General features: G+C 33.7%; 2 protein-coding genes across 4 annotated transcripts in view; one reads left to right on the top strand and one right to left on the bottom strand.

Moving 5' to 3' along the window:
• The window catches only part of LOC143251855 (beta-hexosaminidase subunit beta-like), a 231626-nt gene that overhangs the window by 97195 nt on the left and 109289 nt on the right, over positions 1–25142 (top strand). The window lies entirely within an intron of this gene.
• Positions 1–25142, bottom strand: part of LOC143254436 (beta-hexosaminidase subunit beta-like) — a 102061-nt gene that overhangs the window by 6721 nt on the left and 70198 nt on the right. Inside the window, exons 2-7 of the mRNA XM_076509625.1 lie at positions 24648–24930; positions 20970–21038; positions 7855–7901; positions 7383–7493; positions 2976–3077; positions 1088–1226 (exon numbers count right to left, since the gene is read on the bottom strand). Of these exons, the coding sequence (XP_076365740.1) occupies positions 1088–1226; positions 2976–3077; positions 7383–7493; positions 7855–7901; positions 20970–21038; positions 24648–24930 (751 nt within the window). The remainder of the gene's footprint in view (positions 1–1087; positions 1227–2975; positions 3078–7382; positions 7494–7854; positions 7902–20969; positions 21039–24647; positions 24931–25142) is intronic.

The raw sequence follows: 25142 nt of genomic DNA, 5'->3' as shown, positions 1-25142 counted from the left end.
TCAAGCATTAAAGATCGATACACATAGATGTTGAAATCAATGTATTCGTGGTACTATTCCTGTGGTCAAGCATTAAAGCTCGATACTTATAGATTTTGGGGTACAATGTATTCATGGTACTATTCCTGTGGTCAAGCATTAAAGCTCGATACACATAGATATTGGGGGTACAATGTATTCGTGGTACTATTCCTGTGGTCAAGCATTAAAGCTCGATACACATAGATATTGGGGTACAATGTATTCGTGGTACTATTCCTGTGGTCAAGCATTAAAGCTCGATACACATAGATATTGGGGGTACAATGTATTCGGGGTACTATTCCTGTGGTCAAGCATTAAAGATCGATACACATAGATATTGAGGGTACAATGTATTCGTGGTACTATTCCTGTGGTCAAGCATTAAAGCTCGATACACATAGATATTGGGGGTACAATGTATTCGTGGTACTATTCCTGTGGTCAAGCATTAAAGCTCGATACACACAGATATTGGGTTCAATGTATTCGTGGTACTATTCCTGTAGTCAAGCATTAAAGCTCGATACACATAGATATTGGGGTCAATGTATTCGTGGTACTATTCCTGTGGTCAAGCGTTATAGCTCGATACATATAGATTTTGGGGTACAATGTATTCATGGTACTATTCCTGTGGTCAAGCATTAAAGCTCGATACTCATTGATATTGGGGGTACAATGTATTCGTGGTACTATTCCTGTGGTCAGGTATAAAGCTCGATACACATAGATATTGGGGTCAATGTATTCGTGGTACTATTCCTGTAATCAAGCATTAAAGCTCGATACATATAGATATTGGGGTACAATGTATTCATGATACTATTACTGTGGTCAAGCATTAAAGCTCGATACACATAGATATTTGGGGTACCATGTATTCGTGGAACTGTTTATCTGGTTAAATTATTTTCACACAAACGTTGTTTTTATTTAACTCAGCCATCATTGATTGATTCCGTAAACGTAAAAATGGTCACTTAGCAAATCATGGAAGGTTCTAGTTACCAACGGTCAGACTAAGTTCTATACAAAAAGTGAAAACAGTGATAGATAAACTGACCAGGATAAGCTTTGGCGAAACCCTGGGTGTGACCTGGAGTATCAAATTCTGGAATAACCCGGATTCCTCTCAGTCTTGCATATTCTATGATATCTTTAACATCATTTTGGGTGTAAACATGGCGGGGAGAATAAGCACCCTAGGTAAGAGAAAACATATAATTATAATTGGTTATCTTTACTGTTAGATAAAATATTTGTAATTTTAGCTATTATACAGAATTCATACACTGGCTGGCTATTACATAAAACTGATATAGTGATTGGTTATCAGACAAAACGAACATATTGATTGGTTATTAGACAAAACAAATAAAATGATTGGTTCTTAGACTGAACAAATAAAATGATTGGTTATTAGATAAAATAAATAAAATGATTGGTTATTACATAAAACAACTAAAATGATTGGTTATTAGATAACACAAATAAAATGATTGATTATTAGATAACACAAATAAAGTGATTGGTTATTAGATAACACAAATAAAATGATTGGTTATTAAATAAAACAACTAAAATAATTGGTTGTTAGGTAAGTACAACCACGAAACCCCAAACACAGAAAATCAAAACCGATATAAAGTTTTTATTTTACAAAAGAACAAATATTTCAAAGAGAGATATTTATGTAAGCTATGCTTATTAACAACGACATAAGTATATGGTTTAGTGAAAGGAAACATTGGTGATATAAGTTAATGCTAGATTGATTTTCAACAGCCAAAATTTAGTCTTTATTAGGAACTTCAGTTGTTAGCTAGTATTATCAACTGAAGTTGTTGTAGCTAATATTTGTAACGTATTCATTTGATATATAAACATAATTTAGTGTTTTAACTGCTTCATAAGTGTAACCATAACCGTTTAGATGTTTGAAATGGTTTGTTTTTGAATTTCACTCAAAGCTACACCAGGGGGACTGCGCTAGCAGTCCTTAATTAGCAGTGTAAGACTAGAAGGAAGGCAGCTAGTCATCACTACCCACCGTCAACTCTTGGGCTACTCTTTCACCAATGAATAGTGCGACTGACCGTCATTTATAACGACCCCACGGCTGAAAGGGCGAGCATGTTTAGCGCGACTGGGATGCGAACCCGCGACCCTCAGATTACGAGTCAAACGCCTTAATCCACCTGGCCATGTGGTGTTGATAAAACACTCACAGCCACCTCTTGAACTACTTCTGTCTGATTGAATACGGGTTAGGGAACGTTATTTCTCTAAGGACATCCACGACGTCAAAGAACAGAGCGAGTTTTTATGGCAACCGGACTCGAACTTGAAATCCTCAGATATCCAGCCCAAGCACGTTTCACTCAAGCACAGTTTTCTTTTTAAGAATCCATCGAACTTAGAAAATTTGTATGATAAATCTATCCATTTTAATGGAGGATAAAGTGAACAGCGATTTTATAAACACCCCATACTGCTCCAGCGTGTAAACAATGAACAGAGGTGATACCAGATGTACTTCCGTATTGTTCCCAACGTTGTTGTATTTCAAGAAAAATTAAAAACAGAATTAAAAGCAACATTTTTATTTCTTGTTTTTGAAGTTCGCATGTCGTGCTGGGCTTGTAGACTACAGAGTGCACAATTATTCTTGTGATTCATAGCATGCACACATTTTACTGACGTCACGACAGCACAAGTTTCAGCTTTAAACGTTCCTTGTGTGACTTCATTTTAGCATCTACTGACTGACTGACAGACAATACAGGTTCGTATGTGATACGAATGGTTAAACTAGATGACCCTTCCAGATGGCCTTCGGCCTCCTTTTGAAGAAATAAAGACACATATTGTTTCATCATGTATACGATTAACACAGATCTTATAAACACACCACACTGTTTGAACATGTAGCCAATAAACGAATAACTTACCTTTACTGTTAGATTTGGGTAAATTTTACTTTCAAACGGGAATGACTGGTCGTCCACAAGATGCCAGTGGAAAGTATTGAACTTGTTAAACGACATGGCATCCTGAGCATAAAACAAAAGAATGTTTTAATACACTGTATTTAATAATTATAAAACTTCATGAAATTCCTAAAATTGAGAAAATATTTGAAAACTGACATGTTTTTCATATTATATAGAAACAAAACACATTCAAAATAAATAAAAATTTTCAAATTTAAAAACTTGCAAATAGATTGTTTTTTGTTTTATTTTTAATTTCGCGCAAAGCTACGGGAGCGCTATCTGTGCTAGCCGTCCCTAATTTAGCAGTGTAAGACTAGAGGGAAGACAGTTAGTTATCACCACCCACCGTCAACTCTTGGGCTACTCTTTTACCAACGAATAGTGGGATTTACCGTTACATTTTAACGCCCCCACGGCTGAAAGGGCGAGCATGTTAGGTGCGACCGGGATGCGAACCTGCGACCCTCGGATTACGAGTCGCACGCCTTAACGTGCTAGGCCATGCAAATTGAAATTGTAAAAATAGTAAATGAACAAGACGTGAGATATTGTAGACATTATTTACTCAAACTATAAACCCACACTTTGGTTACCTATTGTTACATTTGGGCGAAATAAGGATTTGTGTAAATAATGTCTGAAGTCTTGTTTGTATCGATCTCTATTTTTAACTTTACAAATTCGTTTCTTCTTTTGAAGCTTTTTATGCTCAACTGTTGGCAAAAAACTACTTGTCCGTGATGAAAAGAAAACCCACAAAAATATATATGTATACACGGCTGGTATGGATATAGAAAACTCTATTTAGAGGAGCGGTCATCGTCAGGTTCATAAAGAAAGAAAGGTAAGTGACCGGTAGCTGACCACATGTTTGAAGGGGGTTGTGTAACAGAGTGTGTGCTTAGATGTTTGATTATATTTATTAATATAGGTATAAAGGTGAATTAGACGAAATAAAACAATACTTCATTAACATCAATAAGTTTCCTCCACAAACCGTAGAAAACATTATACACAAAAACCTAGACAGAAAGCAAAATCAACCAACAAATGTAAATATATCTCACGAATCAAAAAATCACGAAACCATATACTGCTGCATACCATATATTCCCGACATCAGCAGAAAAATAGCCAACATTTTGCAAAAACTAGTAACTAAATATGACATTCCAGTTAATACCAAATTTATTCAAAAACCAGACACAAAACTGAGGTCTATACTGTGTAAAAACTACACTGACAATCACCACACCAACATTATTTATAAAATACAATGTGATAACTGCCACGACTTCTAAATTGGAGAAACAAGTAGAAAAATGGAAACCAGATTCAAAGAACATAAAAAGTCACCTTCACACGTTTTCGAACACTGCAAGTCAAATAAACACAACATAACCATAGAAAACACCCAAATACTAAATAAAGAAACAAACATAAACGCAAAATTAAAGAAGCCTTACTTATACAACAACTCAAGCCCAAAATAAACCAATACAAAGGAACACCTTTATACCTATATTAGTAAATATAATCCAACATCTAAGCACGCCCTTTACATTCCTATAGTCAATTACACAACCCCCTTCAAACATGTGGTCAGCTATCAATCAGTTACCTCTTTCTGTCTTTGTGAACCTGACGATGACCGAAGAAGGTCGAAACGTTGTTCGCTTCTCCATTTAGAGGTTTCTCTATTCATACTAGTGGTTTTTACATATATAAGGAATACTTGATATGGTAGCTAACTTCATAAATTCTAATGAATATAAACATATCTAGTAACTGGCTGATATGGTTCATGATGATTTGCTATAGCTATTGACTACTTGATCGCATTAGTTCGATACTTGGATGTTAAGATAAAGCTAGAGGTTGCCATGGAGATTTGATTGAGATTACAGTGAGAGTTTATAGTTTCTGTGTAACTAAATCCTTTTCATACAATGCATATAAATAGGCAAATATATGCCTAGACTAAGACACAATCTCCAGTAAGCGTATATAAAATATTACCATAGAAAAGCAACCATTTCAAACAAACCAAATACGTCTAAAATATTGCTTTAAGTAAACTTTTGCATATTTTAAAGTAATTATTATACGAATGCGTGTAATAAAACTTAATGTTACATTTACTGATTTTGTTTTACTCCTTCACTTCATACATAATATAGGGGCTGAGTCCCTAAAACCACTGATTGTGTAGGGTTAAAAAAGCGTTGAATAAATATACGTTACACTAATTTGATGTTAATCAGTTATTGTCTGTTCAACTCTGTTCGCTCCCCACTAGTACAGCGGTATGTCTCCGGATTTACAACGCTAAAATCAGGGGTTCGATTCCTCTCGGTGAGCTGAGCAGATAGCCCGATGTGGCTTTACTATAAGAAAACCACTTAACTCTGTTCTTAAGTTTTTAAAAACACAAGATGTTTGTAAAAAAACTAATTTCAAGGGGTAATGATAACATTGTTTACACCAGAATTATCACGTGTTTTTAACTTATGTAAAACAGAGAAGAAACAAATCAACTTTTAAATATTATAACGACCTTCACAGTACATTATCTAATATTATGTAACAAACCGTTGTGTTCTAGGGTGGAAAAGTAATGATACAAAAACTTTCAAACGAGCTGTTTTGAGCGGATTATTTTTCTTTTAAGTCTAACATCGGTGTTTTTTTGTGCATTTTACGTGTGTACAGCCTTAGTATTCAATAGTTAAGGCTTTTTACTGCTTAAGGTTATTCTTCCTGAAAGTTCTTTTCGGGTTTTGTGCAATTCCTTGCAATCCCTATACTAAATGTTACGAACTCACAACCCTGATCAAACGGACTCTAACGGTTCTTAGTTGAACTGAAACTGTTTGGTTTTGAATAGTTTCTACTGGTAACTATTATTATTATTCATAATCAAAGGAGTTTATAAAATATAAACATCTAAACACAAACGTGAAGTGATCTAATTATTCAAACACAAACATGAAGTGGTCTAAATATTCAAACACAAATATGAAGTGATCTAAACAACCGAAAACAAACATGGAGTGATCTAAATATTTAAACACAAACATGAAGTTATCTAAATATTCAAACACAAACATGAAGTGATGTAAATATTCAAACACAAACATGAAGTGATGTAAATATTCAAACACAAACATGAAGTGGTCTAAATATTCAAACACAAACATTAAATAATCTAAATATTTAAACACAAACATGAAGTGGTATAAATATTCAAACACAAATATGAAGTGATCTAAACAACCGAAAACAAACATGGAGTGATCTAAATATTCAAACACAAACATGAAGTGATGTAAATATTCAAACACAAACATGAAGTGATCTAAACATCGTAACACAAGCATGAAGTAACATAAATATTCAAATAAAAACATGAAGTGATCTAAATATTTAAGCACAAACATGAATTAATCTAAATATTCAAACACAAAAACGAAGTGGTCTAAACATTCAAACACAAACATGAAGTGATGTATATATTCAAACACAAACATGAAGTGATCTAAACATTGAAACACAAACATGAAGTGTCCTAAATATTCAAACATAAACATCAAGTGATCTAAACATCGAAACACAAACATGAAGTGATACAAGTATTCAAACCCAAACATAAAGTGATCCAAATAAGATTGAATTGTGTTTTTGTGGTATCTTAGTCCTGTTTATTTACTAAAAATGTGCAAGTTTAACTTTTATTTCTCGGAAGTGTCTTTTGCCTGTAGAAAAGTATCTTCTTACTAAATCACTTGTAAAGTAGTCGAAAGGAGGGTAAGTAGTTACGAAACACATTTGATATTATGATTTTATTTAACGTTTCAGACCAACCTAATATGACCAAAAATGGGAGTAAACCACAAATTGTTTGAATATATGTGGTAACTATTGAAAAATATCTTTATACCGAATCTCATATAAGTTACCCCAAATACGGCGAAGTAACTGAGTTAAACCTCCAAAATTATGTCGTTGTTGCTCTGACCCGTTAAAGGACTCGAAACACCAATTTTATTGTCACGTGAGAGTGTTGAGTGCTTGAATATTTATTCTAATATATCAATTTTTATTTTGATTGGTGTAAATATGACCATAAAGGAGCCAAAAATATATGTTTATGAGTTATTTTGCCAATGACCATATAAAATCATCAAAATAAGGTCTAAATATAAAACAAGAACTAGTCATATTGAACCAATGTATAGTGAGACCAAATATCAAGTCAATTTGTCGAGAGATGAAGAAATAATGGTTGATCGAAAAGTGTTTTGAAACCAGGGAGAAACAGCGAGTCTCTCTGTGGAGACATTAGATAACGAAGAGCCTTACCAGGTTCTGTTTTAACACTTTCAGAGGTTGAAAATGGCGAGCTGAGTCCAGTAGAATCCCTCTATATCCGTACCTAGGAGAGTCAGATATAGTGGTAGCGTTGATCAAATACTGAGGAAAAAGGAATTGAAATTACCATTAGAATCATTATTACACCCTCACAGTCTTGAAACATATATCTATAATAAATTGTTCGTACTTTCAAACACCAAGATATGAAGTGTAGAAACATATTAAACATTATAGGTGTTGTACTATAGAGCTTTCAAATCGACTCTTGAGTGAGTCTCTTCTGATGTTTCACATTACTCGAAGTGGGTTGCTCTGTTATACTGAATATAATATAATATAATATAATATAATATAATATAATATAATTACACTACAGCTATGAAAACAATAGGCTTGATTTTTGTCAACTAATCATATGTTTTATAAATAAGCTAATATTGAATAGAAATAGATAACTTACAGCATGATTGGTGTCTTGATAGACCAATTGGCTAAAAGTTTCTAAGCCTAAAATAGAAATGCGGAAAATATTTGAGAACCTAACAAACAACAATAAAAATAGTAATAAATAATCTTATAGAGAGACACGATACCGTATAACACAAACACTTTTAAAGGTTCACTTTTATAAATTTTATATAGCGGTAGACAGATATTCAGACACATATAAATAGATAGATACATAAATGGATATTCAGACACATATAAATAGATAGACACATAAACAGATATTCAGACACATATAAATAGATAGATACATAAACAGATATTCAGACACATATAAATACATAGATACATAAATGGATATTGAGACATATAAATAGATAGATACATAAATGGATATTCAGACACATATAAATAGATAGATACATAAATGGATATTCAGACACATATAAATAGATAGATACATAAATGGATATTCAGACACATATAAATAGATAGATACATAAATGGATATTCAGAAAAAAATAAACATCTACATTGATAGACAAATCAGAAGATAATCAAACGAATATCAACATCTAGACTAATTGATAGATGTACAGATACATACAAACATGGTGACTGATAGATATACAGATACATACAGACTTGGCAACTGATAGATATACAGATACATACCAACATGGTGACTGATAGATATACAGATACATACAGACATGGTGACTGATAGATATACTGATACATACAGACTTGGCAACTGATAGATATACAGATACATACAGACGTGGTGACTAATAAATATACAGGTACATACAGACGTGGTGACTGATAGATATACAGATACATACAGACGTGGTGACTGATAGATAAACAGATACATACAGACGTAGTGACTGATAGATATACAGACAAATATAGAAGTTGTGACTGACAGATATACAGACACACATATATAAGTTGTGACTGATAGATATATAGACACACATAGAAGTTGTGACTGATAGATATACAGACACACATAGAAGTTGTGACTGATAGATATACAGACACACATAGAAGTTGTGACTGATAGATATACAGACACATATAGAAGTTGTGACTGATAGATATACAGACACACATAGAAGTTGTGACTGATAGATACACAGACACACATATAAAAGTTGTGACTGATAGATATACAGACACACAGAAGTTGTCACTGATAGATATACAGACACACATAGAAGTTGTCACTGATAGATATATAGACACACATATAGAAGTTGTGACTGATAGATATACAGACACACATATGGAAGTTGTGACTGATAGATATACAGATACACATAGAAGTTGTGACTGATAGACATACAGACACACATATAGAAGTTTTGACTGATATATATACAGACACATATAGAAGTATTGACTGATAGATATACAGACACACATAGAAGTTGTGACTGATAGATATACAGACACACATAGAAGTTGTGACTGATAGATATACAGACACACATATGGAAGTTGTGACTGATAGATATACAGATACACATAGAAATTGTCACTGATAGATATACAGACACACATAGAAGTTGTCACTGATAGATATACAGACATACATATAGAAGTTGTGACTGATAGATATACAGACACACATATAGAAGTTGTGACTGATAGATATACAGACACACACAGAAGTTGTCACTGATAGCTATACAGACACACATAGAAGTTGCCACTGATAGATATACAGACACACATATAGAAGTTGTGACTGATAGATATACAGACACATAGAAGTTGTGACTGATAGATATACAGACACATATAGAAGTTGTGACTGATAGATATACAGACACATATAGAAGTTGTGACTGATAGATATATAGACACACATATAGAAGTTGTGACTGATAGATATACAGACACACATATAGAAGTTGTGACTGATAGATATACAGACACACATAGAAGTTGTGACTGATAGATATACAGACACATATAGAAGTTGTGACTGATAGATATACAGACACACACAGAAGTTGTCACTGATAGCTATACAGACACACATAGAAGTTGTCACTGATAGATATACAGACACACATATAGAAGTTGTGACTGATAGATATACAGACACACATAGAAGTTGTGACTGATAGATATACAGACACACATAGAAGTTGTGACTGATAGATATACAGACACACATAGAAGTTGTGACTGATAGATATACAGACACACATAGAAGTTGTCACTGATAGATATACAGACACACATAGAAGTTGTCACTGATAGATATACAGACACACATAGAAGTTGTGACTGATAGATATACAGACACACATAGAAGTTGTGACTGATAGATATACAGACACACAGAAGTTGTCACTGATAGATATACAGACACACATAGAAGTTGTCACTGATAGATATATAGACACACATATAGAAGTTGTGACTGATAGATATACAGACACACATATGGAAGTTGTCACTGATAGATATACAGACACACATAGAAGTTGTGACTGATAGACATACAGACACACATATAGAAGTTTTGACTGATATATATACAGACACATATAGAAGTATTGACTGATAGATATACAGACACACATAGAAGTTGTGACTGATAGATATACAGACACACATAGAAGTTGTGACTGATAGATATACAGACACACATATGGAAGTTGTGACTGATAGATATACAGATACACATAGAAATTGTCACTGATAGATATACAGACACACATAGAAGTTGTCACTGATAGATATACAGACATACATATAGAAGTTGTGACTGATAGATATACAGACACACATATAGAAGTTGTGACTGATAGATATACAGACACACACAGAAGTTGTCACTGATAGCTATACAGACACACATAGAAGTTGTCACTGATAGATATACAGACACACATATAGAAGTTGTGACTGATAGATATACAGACACACATAGAAGTTGTGACTGATAGATATACAGACACATATAGAAGTTGTGACTGATAGATATACAGACACACACAGAAGTTGTCACTGATAGCTATACAGACACACATAGAAGTTGTCACTGATAGATATACAGACACACATATAGAAGTTGTGACTGATAGATATACAGACACACATAGAAGTTGTGACTGATAGATATACAGACACACATAGAAGTTGTGACTGATAGATATACAGACACACACAGAAGTTGTCACTGATAGCTATACAGACACACATAGAAGTTGTCACTGATAGATATACAGACACACATATAGAAGTTGTGACTGATAGATATACAGACACATAGAAGTTGTGACTGATAGATATACAGACACATATAGAAGTTGTGACTGATAGATATACAGACACATATAGAAGTTGTGACTGATAGATATACAGACACATATAGAAGTTGTGACTGATAGATATATAGACACACATATAGAAGTTGTGACTGATAGATATACAGACACACATATAGAAGTTGTGACTGATAGATATACAGACACACATAGAAGTTGTGACTGATAGATATACAGACACATATAGAAGTTGTGACTGATAGATATACAGACACACACAGAAGTTGTCACTGATAGCTATACAGACACACATAGAAGTTGTCACTGATAGATATACAGACACACATATAGAAGTTGTGACTGATAGATATACAGACACACATAGAAGTTGTGACTGATAGATATACAGACACACATAGAAGTTGTGACTGATAGATATACAGACACACACATAGAAGTTGTGACTGATAGATATACAGACACACATAGAAGTTGTCACTGATAGATATACAGACACACATAGAAGTTGTCACTGATAGATATACAGACACACATAGAAGTTGTGACTGATAGATATACAGACACACAGAAGTTGTCACTGATAGATATACAGACACACATAGAAGTTGTCACTGATAGATATATAGACACACATATAGAAGTTGTGACTGATAGATATACAGACACACATATGGAAGTTGTCACTGATAGATATACAGACACACATAGAAGTTGTGACTGATAGACATACAGACACACATATAGAAGTTTTGACTGATATATATACAGACACATATAGAAGTATTGACTGATAGATATACAGACACACATAGAAGTTGTGACTGATAGATATACAGACACACATAGAAGTTGTGACTGATAGATATACAGACACACATATGGAAGTTGTGACTGATAGATATACAGATACACATAGAAATTGTCACTGATAGATATACAGACACACATAGAAGTTGTCACTGATAGATATACAGACATACATATAGAAGTTGTGACTGATAGATATACAGACACACATATAGAAGTTGTGACTGATAGATTTACAGACACACACAGAAGTTGTCACTGATAGCTATACAGACACACATAGAAGTTGTCACTGATAGATATACAGACACACATATAGAAGTTGTGAATGATAGATATACAGACACACATAGAAGTTGTGACTGATAGATATACAGACACATATAGAAGTTGTGACTGATAGATATACAGACACACACAGAAGTTGTCACTGATAGCTATACAGACACACATAGAAGTTGTCACTGATAGATATACAGACACACATATAGAAGTTGTGACTGATAGATATACAGACACACATAGAAGTTGTGACTGATAGATATACAGACACATATAGAAGTTGTGACTGATAGATATACAGACACATATAGAAGTTGTGACTGATAGATATATAGACACACATATAGAAGTTGTGACTGATAGATATACAGACACACATATAGAAGTTGTGACTGATAGATATACAGACACACATAGAAGTTGTGACTGATAGATATACAGACACATATAGAAGTTGTGACTGATAGATATACAGACACACACAGAAGTTGTCACTGATAGCTATACAGACACACATAGAAGTTGTCACTGATAGATATACAGACACACATATAGAAGTTGTGACTGATAGATATACAGAGACACATAGAAGTTGTGACTGATAGATATACAGACACACATAGAAGTTGTGACTGATAGATATACAGACACACATAGAAGTTGTGACTGATAGTTATGCAGACACACATAGAAGTTGTCACTGATAGATATACAGACACACATAGAAGTTGTCACTGATAGATATACAGACACACATAGAAGTTGTCACTGATAGATATACAGACACATATAGAAGTTGTCACTGATAGATATACAGACACACATAGAAGTTGTGACTGATAGATATACAGACACACATAGAAGTTGTCACTGATAGATATACAGACACACATAGAAGTTGTGACTGATAGATATACAGACACACATAGAAGTTGTCACTGATAGATATACAGACACATATAGAAGTTGTCACTGATAGATATACAGACACACATAGAAGTTGTGACTGATAGATATACAGACACATATAGAAGTTGTCACTGATAGATATACAGACACACATATAGAAGTTGTGACTGATAGATATACAGACACACATAGAAGTTGTGACTGATAGATATACAGACACATATAGAAGTTGTGACTGATAGATATACAGACACACACAGAAGTTGTCACTGATAGCTATACAGACACACATAGAAGTTGTCACTGATAGATATACAGACACACATATAGAAGTTGTGACTGATAGATATACAGACACACATAGAAGTTGTGACTGATAGATATACAGACACATATAGAAGTTGTGACTGATAGATATACAGACACATATAGAAGTTGTGACTGATAGATATATAGACACACATATAGAAGTTGTGACTGATAGATATACAGACACACATATAGAAGTTGTGACTGATAGATATACAGACACACATAGAAGTTGTGACTGATAGATATACAGACACATATAGAAGTTGTGACTGATAGATATACAGACACACACACAGAAGTTGTCACTGATAGCTATACAGACACACATAGAAGTTGTCACTGATAGATATACAGACACACATATAGAAGTTGTGACTGATAGATATACAGACACACATAGAAGTTGTGACTGATAGATATACAGACACATATAGAAGTTGTGACTGATAGATATACAGACACACACAGAAGTTGTCACTGATAGCTATACAGACACACATAGAAGTTGTCACTGATAGATATACAGACACACATATAGAAGTTGTGACTGATAGATATACAGACACACATAGAAGTTGTGACTGATAGATATACAGACACACATAGAAGTTGTGACTGATAGATATACAGACACACACAGAAGTTGTCACTGATAGCTATACAGACACACATAGAAGTTGTCACTGATAGATATACAGACACACATATAGAAGTTGTGACTGATAGATATACAGACACATAGAAGTTGTGACTGATAGATATACAGACACATATAGAAGTTGTGACTGATAGATATACAGACACATATAGAAGTTGTGACTGATAGATATACAGACACATATAGAAGTTGTGACTGATAGATATATAGACACACATATAGAAGTTGTGACTGATAGATATACAGACACACATATAGAAGTTGTGACTGATAGATATACAGACACACATAGAAGTTGTGACTGATAGATATACAGACACATATAGAAGTTGTGACTGATAGATATACAGACACACACAGAAGTTGTCACTGATAGCTATACAGACACACATAGAAGTTGTCACTGATAGATATACAGACACACATATAGAAGTTGTGACTGATAGATATACAGACACACATAGAAGTTGTGACTGATAGATATATAGACACACATATAGAAGTTGTGACTGATAGATATACAGACACACATATGGAAGTTGTCACTGATAGATATACAGACACACATAGAAGTTGTGACTGATAGACATACAGACACACATATAGAAGTTTTGACTGATATATATACAGACACATATAGAAGTATTGACTGATAGATATACAGACACACATAGAAGTTGTGACTGATAGATATACAGACACACATAGAAGTTGTGACTGATAGATATACAGACACACATATGGAAGTTGTGACTGATAGATATACAGATACACATAGAAATTGTCACTGATAGATATACAGACACACATAGAAGTTGTCACTGATAGATATACAGACATACATATAGAAGTTGTGACTGATAGATATACAGACACACATATAGAAGTTGTGACTGATAGATTTACAGACACACACAGAAGTTGTCACTGATAGCTATACAGACACACATAGAAGTTGTCACTGATAGATATACAGACACACATATAGAAGTTGTGAATGATAGATATACAGACACACATAGAAGTTGTGACTGATAGATATACAGACACATATAGAAGTTGTGACTGATAGATATACAGACACACACAGAAGTTGTCACTGATAGCTATACAGACACACATAGAAGTTGTCACTGATAGATATACAGACACACATATAGAAGTTGTGACTGATAGATATACAGACACACATAGAAGTTGTGACTGATAGATATACAGACACATATAGAAGTTGTGACTGATAGATATACAGACACATATAGAAGTTGTGACTGATAGATATATAGACACACATATAGAAGTTGTGACTGATAGATATACAGACACACATATAGAAGTTGTGACTGATAGATATACAGACACACATAGAAGTTGTGACTGATAGATATACAGACACATATAAGTTGTGACTGATAGATATACAGACACACACAGAAGTTGTCACTGATAGCTATACAGACACACATAGAAGTTGTCACTGATAGATATACAGACACACATATAGAAGTTGTGACTGATAGATATACAGAGACACATAGAAGTTGTGACTGATAGATATACAGACACACATAGAAGTTGTGACTGATAGATATACAGACACACATAGAAGTTGTGACTGATAGTTATGCAGACACACATAGAAGTTGTCACTGATAGATATACAGACACACATAGAAGTTGTCACTGATAGATATACAGACACACATAGAAGTTGTCACTGATAGATATACAGACACATATAGAAGTTGTCACTGATAGATATACAGACACACATAGAAGTTGTGACTGATAGATATACAGACACACATAGAAGTTGTCACTGATAGATATACAGACACACATAGAAGTTGTGACTGATAGATATACAGACACACATAGAAGTTGTCACTGATAGATATACAGACACATATAGAAGTTGTCACTGATAGATATACAGACACACATAGAAGTTGTGACTGATAGATATACAGACACATATAGAAGTTGTCACTGATAGATATACAGACACACATATAGAAGTTGTGACTGATAGATATACAGACACACATAGAAGTTGTGACTGATAGATATACAGACACATATAGAAGTTGTGACTGATAGATATACAGACACACACAGAAGTTGTCACTGATAGCTATACAGACACACATAGAAGTTGTCACTGATAGATATACAGACACACATATAGAAGTTGTGACTGATAGATATACAGACACACATAGAAGTTGTGACTGATAGATATACAGACACATATAGAAGTTGTGACTGATAGATATACAGACACATATAGAAGTTGTGACTGATAGATATATAGACACACATATAGAAGTTGTGACTGATAGATATACAGACACACATATAGAAGTTGTGACTGATAGATATACAGACACACATAGAAGTTGTGACTGATAGATATACAGACACATATAGAAGTTGTGACTGATAGATATACAGACACACACAGAAGTTGTCACTGATAGCTATACAGACACACATAGAAGTTGTCACTGATAGATATACAGACACACATATAGAAGTTGTGACTGATAGATATACAGACACACATAGAAGTTGTGACTGATAGATATACAGACACATATAGAAGTTGTGACTGATAGATATACAGACACACACAGAAGTTGTCACTGATAGCTATACAGACACACATAGAAGTTGTCACTGATAGATATACAGACACACATATAGAAGTTGTGACTGATAGATATACAGACACACATAGAAGTTGTGACTGATAGATATACAGACACACATAGAAGTTGTGACTGATAGATATACAGACACACACAGAAGTTGTCACTGATAGCTATACAGACACACATAGAAGTTGTCACTGATAGATATACAGACACACATATAGAAGTTGTGACTGATAGATATACAGACACATAGAAGTTGTGACTGATAGATATACAGACACATATAGAAGTTGTGACTGATAGATATACAGACACATATAGAAGTTGTGACTGATAGATATACAGACACATATAGAAGTTGTGACTGATAGATATATAGACACACATATAGAAGTTGTGACTGATAGATATATAGACACACATATAGAAGTTGTGACTGATAGATATACAGACACACATATAGAAGTTGTGACTGATAGATATACAGACACACATAGAAGTTGTGACTGATAGATATACAGACACATATAGAAGTTGTGACTGATAGATATACAGACACACACAGAAGTTGTCACTGATAGCTATACAGACACACATAGAAGTTGTCACTGATAGATATACAGACACACATATAGAAGTTGTGACTGATAGATATACAGACACACATAGAAGTTGTGACTGATAGATATACAGACACACATAGAAGTTGTGACTGATAGATATACAGACACACATAGAAGTTGTGACTGATAGATATACAGACACACATAGAAGTTGTCACTGATAGATATACAGACACACATAGAAGTTGTCACTGATAGATATACAGACACACATAGAAGTTGTGACTGATAGATATACAGACACACAGAAGTTGTCACTGATAGATATACAGACACACATAGAAGTTGTCACTGATAGATATATAGACACACATATAGAAGTTGTGACTGATAGATATACAGACACACATATGGAAGTTGTCACTGATAGATATACAGACACACATAGAAGTTGTGACTGATAGACATACAGACACACATATAGAAGTTTTGACTGATATATATACAGACACATATAGAAGTATTGACTGATAGATATACAGACACACATAGAAGTTGTGACTGATAGATATACAGACACACATAGAAGTTGTGACTGATAGATATACAGACACACATATGGAAGTTGTGACTGATAGATATACAGATACACATAGAAATTGTCACTGATAGATATACAGACACACATAGAAGTTGTCACTGATAGATATACAGACATACATATAGAAGTTGTGACTGATAGATATACAGACACACATATAGAAGTTGTGACTGATAGATTTACAGACACACACAGAAGTTGTCACTGATAGCTATACAGACACACATAGAAGTTGTCACTGATAGATATACAGACACACATATAGAAGTTGTGAATGATAGATATACAGACACACATAGAAGTTGTGACTGATAGATATACAGACACATATAGAAGTTGTGACTGATAGATATACAGACACACACAGAAGTTGTCACTGATAGCTATACAGACACACATAGAAGTTGTCACTGATAGATATACAGACACACATATAGAAGTTGTGACTGATAGATATACAGACACACATAGAAGTTGTCACTGATAGATATACAGACACACATATAGAAGTTGTGACTGATAGATATACAGACACATATAGAAGTTGTGACTGATAGATATATAGACACACATATAGAAGTTGTGACTGATAGATATACAGACACACATATAGAAGTTGTGACTGATAGATATACAGACACACATAGAAGTTGTGACTGATAGATATACAGACACATATAGAAGTTGTGACTGATAGATATACAGACACACACAGAAGTTGTCACTGATAGCTATACAGACACACATAGAAGTTGTCACTGATAGATATACAGACACACATATAGAAGTTGTGACTGATAGATATACAGAGACACATAGAAGTTGTGACTGATAGATATACAGACACACATAGAAGTTGTGACTGATAGATATACAGACACACATAGAAGTTGTGACTGATAGTTATGCAGACACACATAGAAGTTGTCACTGATAGATATACAGACACACATAGAAGTTGTCACTGATAGATATACAGACACACATAGAAGTTGTCACTGATAGATATACAGACACATATAGAAGTTGTCACTGATAGATATACAGACACACATAGAAGTTGTGACTGATAGATATACAGACACACATAGAAGTTGTCACTGATAGATATACAGACACACATAGAAGTTGTGACTGATAGATATACAGACACACATAGAAGTTGTCACTGATAGATATACAGACACATATAGAAGTTGTCACTGATAGATATACAGACACACATAGAAGTTGTGACTGATAGATATACAGACACATATAGAAGTTGTCACTGATAGATATACAGACACACATATAGAAGTTGTGACTGATAGATATACAGACACACATAGAAGTTGTGACTGATAGATATACAGACACATATAGAAGTTGTGACTGATAGATATACAGACACACACAGAAGTTGTCACTGATAGCTATACAGACACACATAGAAGTTGTCACTGATAGATATACAGACACACATATAGAAGTTGTGACTGATAGATATACAGACACACATAGAAGTTGTGACTGATAGATATACAGACACATATAGAAGTTGTGACTGATAGATATACAGACACATATAGAAGTTGTGACTGATAGATATATAGACACACATATAGAAGTTGTGACTGATAGATATACAGACACACATATAGAAGTTGTGACTGATAGATATACAGACACACATAGAAGTTGTGACTGATAGATATACAGACACATATAGAAGTTGTGACTGATAGATATACAGACACACACAGAAGTTGTCACTGATAGCTATACAGACACACATAGAAGTTGTCACTGATAGATATACAGACACACATATAGAAGTTGTGACTGATAGATATACAGACACACATAGAAGTTGTGACTGATAGATATACAGACACACATAGAAGTTGTGACTGATAGATATACAGACACACATAGAAGTTGTGACTGATAGATATACAGACACACATAGAAGTTGTCACTGATAGATATACAGACACACATAGAAGTTGTCACTGATAGATATACAGACATACATAGAAGTTGTCACTGATAGATATACAGACACATATAGAAGTTGTGACTGATAGATATACAGACACACATAGAAGTTGTCACTGATAGATATACAGACACACATAGAAGTTGTGACTGATAGATATACAGACACACATATAGAAGTTCTGACTAATAGATATACAGACGCACATAGAAGTTGTGACTGATAGATATACAGACACATATAGAAGTTGTGACTGATAGATATTCAGACACACATAGATGTTGTGACTGATAGATATACAGACACACATAGAAGTTGTGACTGATAGATATACAGACACACGTAGAAGTTGTGACTGATAGATATACAGACACACATAGAAGTTGTGACTGATAGATATACAGACACACATATAGAAGTTGTGACTGATAGATATACATTCACATATAGAAGTTGTCACTGATACATATACACACACATATAGAAGTTGTGACTGATAGATATTCAGACACACATAGATGTTGTGACTGATAGATATACAGACACACATAGAAGTTGTGACTGATGGATATACAGACACACATAGAAGTTGTGACTGATAGATATACAGACACACATAGAAGTTGTGACTGATAGATATTCACACACACATAGAAGTTGTGACTGATAGATATACAGACACACATAGAAGTTGTGACTGATAGATATACACACACATATAGAAGTTGTGACTGATAGATATACCGACACATATAGACGTAGTGACTGATAGATATAGAGACACACATAGAAGTTGTGACTGATAGGTATAATACAGAGACATTTAGAAGTTGTGACAGATAGGTATAATACAGACACATAAAGACATCTGTACCAACAAACAGTAAATGGACAGATCAAAACATAAATTATACGGGTAGTTGACATAGAAACCGTCAAGAAACTACATAGAAAGATAATCATGTAGATGTAGAGAGAAAGATGGATAGATAGACACGCATGAAAGTACACAGACATATATACATATAAATATTATTTCTAACTTACCCCACAGAGCACTCCAAACAGTCTTTGCAGAGATTTTGGCTTCTCCAGATTCTGCAATTTCGATGTTATCTGTTCAAAAAATATTACGTATGGTGTGATAGTATACAGTATGGGTGTAAAAATACCAACATTACGTATGGTATGATAGTATACAGTATGGGTGTAAAAATACCAACATTACGTATGGTATGATAGTATACAGTATGGGTGTAAAAATACCAACATTACGTATGGTGTGATAGTATACAGTATGGTGTAAAAATACCAACATTACGTATGGTATGATAGTATACAGTATGGGTGTAAAAATACCAACATTACGTATGGTATGATAGTATACAGTATGGGTGTAAAAATACCAACATTACGTATGGTGTGATAGTATACGGTATAGGTGCAACAATACCAACATTACGTATGGTGTGATAGTATACGGTATAGGTGCAACAATACTAACATTATGTATGGTGTGGTAGTATACAGTATGGGTGCAACAATACCAACATCACATATGGTGTGATGGTATACGGTATAGGTGCAATAATACCAACATTGCATTATGGTATGATAGTATATGGTATAGGTGCAACAATACTAACATTATGTATGGTGTGATAGTATACAGTATGGGTGCAACAATACCAACATTACTTATGGTGTGATAGTATACGGTATAGGTGCAATAATACCAACATTACGTATGGTATGATAGTATATGGTATAGGTGCAACAATACTAACATTATGTATGGTGTGATAGTATACAGTATGGGTGCAACAATACCAACATTACGTATGGTGTGATAGTATACGGTATAGGTGCAGCAATACCAACATTATGTATGGTGTGATAGTATACGGTATAGGTGCAGGAATACCAACATTACGTATGGTGTGATAGCATACGGTATAGGTGCAGCAATACCAACATTACGTATGGTGTGATAGTATACGGTGTAGATGATTCCCCTCATTCTGCATATTGTTTAGATCTCTAAGTTAGATGCTGTATACTTAGATGATTTTCTCTGATCCCCCTCATTCTGCATATTGTTAAGATCTCTAAGTTAGATGCTATATACTTAGATGATTTTCTCTGATTCCCCTCATTCGCATATTGTTAAGATCTCTAAGTTAGATGCTGTATACTTAGATAATTTTCTCTGATTCCCCTCATTCTGCATATTGTTAAGATCTCTAAGTTAGATGCTGTATACTTAGATGATTTTCTCTGATCCCCTCATTCTGCATATTGTTAAAATCTCTAAGTTAGATGCTGTATACTTAGATGATTTTCTCTGATCTCCCTCATTCTGCATATTGTTAAAATCTCTAAGTTAGATGCTGTATACTTAGATGATTTTCTCTGATCCCCCTCATTCTGCATATTGTTTGGGGAGTTGTTAATGACTTGACACATTGCTCTGTTTGTATTATCATGATTGTTTAAAATGAACACAAGAGTTTAAGTTAACATGACTGTTCATATAATCATAAGTGTTTCATTCAACATAATTGATTACATGAACATCATTGTTTACATTAACGTGAATATATATATAAATATGATTATTTATTTAACATGTCTGAATACACAGATATGATTATACTGGTTCATATACATGAAAACTGTTGCAGATATAAATATGAGTATTTTTTTAACATGCCTGAATACACAGATATGATTATACTGGTTCATATACATGAAAACTGTTGCAGATATAAACATGATTGTTTATTTAATATAGTTTAGATTGTTTAGATAGTCCAATTCTTGGACTACTCTTTTGTCAACGAATAATGGGATTGACCGTCACGGCTGAAAAGGCATGCATGTTTGGTGCTACGGGGATTCGACCCCGCGACCCTCAGATTAATAGTCGAGGGCCTTAACTACCTAGCCATGCCGGGCCGTTTAATGTGATTTTTTACATGAACACCATTGTTTACATTAACATGACTGTTCATATGAACATGATTGAAGACATAACGTTTAAATTAACACGACTGTTTAAGTTAATATAATTGTTTACATCAACATGCTTATTTAATTAAACATAACTGTTTACACTTACATGAATTTTTACCTAAACACTGTTGTTTTCTTTAACTTCATTGCTACATAAACTGTTTACCCTGAACGTGATTGGAGGCCAAAATCGCTATATTAGAGTTTATATACGTACGTGTCAGGAAGTTATTCCATATTCTCACATTTCATCAAACCTTCATCATATCCTCAAGAAAACTTTCTTCTAAAAAAAAAAAGACTTCGCCAATATAAATGTGAAGTTAAGACTGACTAGTCATAACTTGGACCTTGTATTTACTTACATAACTCTTGGTCAGTGTTTTTTATTAGTTTAGGATAACTCCATCAAAACTTTATTATATAAAGGTGAAGTTAAGACTGACTAGTCATAACTTGGACCTTGTATTTACTTACATAACTCTTGGTCAGTGTTTTTTATTAGTTTAGGATAACTCCATCAAAACTTTATTATATAAAGGTGAAGTTAAGACTGATTAGTCATAACTTGGACCTTGTATTTACTTACATAACTCTTGGTCAGTGTTTTTTATTAGTTTAGGATAACTCCATCAAAACTTCATTATATAAAGGTGAAGTTAAGACTGACTAGTCATAACTTGGACCTTGTATTTACTTACATAACTCTTGGTCAGTGTTGTTTATTAGTTTAGGATAACTCCATCAAAACTTTATTATATAAATGTGAAGTTAAGACTGACTAGTCATAACTTGGACCTTGTATTTACTTACATAACTCTTGGTCAGTGTTTTTTATTAGTTTAGGATAACTCCATGAAAACTTTATTATATAAAGGTGAAGTTAAGACTGACTAGTCATAACTTGGACCTTGTATTTACTTACATAACTCTTGGTCAGTGTTTTTTATTAGTTTAGGATAACTCCATCAAAACTTTATTATATAAAGGTGAAGTTAAGACTGACTAGTCATAACTTGGACCTTGTATTTACTTACATAACTCTTGGTCAGTGTTGTTTATTAGTTTAGGATAACTCCATCAAAACTTTATTATATAAATGTGAAGTTAAGACTGACTAGTCATAACTTGGACCTTGTATTTACTTACATAACTCTTGGTCAGTGTTTTTTTATTAGTTTAGGATAACTCCATGAAAACTTTATTATATAAAGGTGAAGTTAAGACTGACTAGTCATAACTTGGACCTTGTATTTACTTACATAACTCTTGGTCAGTGTTGTTTATTAGTTTAGGATAACTCCATCAAAACTTTATTATATAAATGTGAAGTTAAGACTGACTAGTCATAACTTGGACCTTGTATTTACTTACATAACTCTTGGTCAGTGTTTTTTATTAGTTTAGGATAACTCCATCAAAACTTTATTATATAAATGTGAAGTTAAGACTGACTAGTCATAACTTGGACCTTGTATTTACTTACATAACTCTTGGTCAGTGTTTTTTATTAGTTTAGGATAACTCCATCAAAACTTTATTATATAAAGGTGAAGTTAAGACTAATTAGTCATAACTTGGACCTTGTATTTACTTACATAACTCTTGGTCAGTGTTTTTTATTAGTTTAGGATAACTCCATCAAAACTTTATTATATAAAGGTGAATTTAAGACTGATTGGTCATAACTTGGACCTTGTATTTACTTACATGACTCTTGGTCAGTGTTTTTTATTAGTTTAGGATAACCGCAGTCTTTGTTTTCCACATTCACTTGTACTCCTGGCATGACAGGATGATCAAAGCTAGATCTTCCCTTTTCCGAATCAATCAAAATGTAAGACATGTATCGATTGACGGCTTTCCTGATGATATTACATCTTTCAGCATTAGATGACAAATAAAAGTCATTTGGGTCAATGGTTAACACTGTTGAGGATTTTTTCCATTCTCGGGGGAGCGGCCATGGTGACCCTGGTGGTGATCTTTCGCCCTATATAAAATGAAAATATGCAAGTTTAAGAATGACAATTGCTACAGATTGGGTAAATATAATTATGTTTTCATGGTTTTCACACATTGTGGTATACACGTAATATTAAATCTGTTTTGGAACCTAATTGCGTCGTAACAGTGAATGTTGCCACGTTCGGTCATGATCTGCCTGACGGTTCTGCATTTGGCAATATTCTAAAAGCGTGATTT

The sequence above is a fragment of the Tachypleus tridentatus genome, chromosome 6 (genome assembly GCF_004210375.1).
Source record: "Tachypleus tridentatus isolate NWPU-2018 chromosome 6, ASM421037v1, whole genome shotgun sequence".
NCBI lineage: Eukaryota > Metazoa > Arthropoda > Merostomata > Xiphosura > Limulidae > Tachypleus > Tachypleus tridentatus.
Note: the sequence above shows the minus strand (reverse complement) of the source record. Positions and strands in the feature narration are given on the sequence as shown.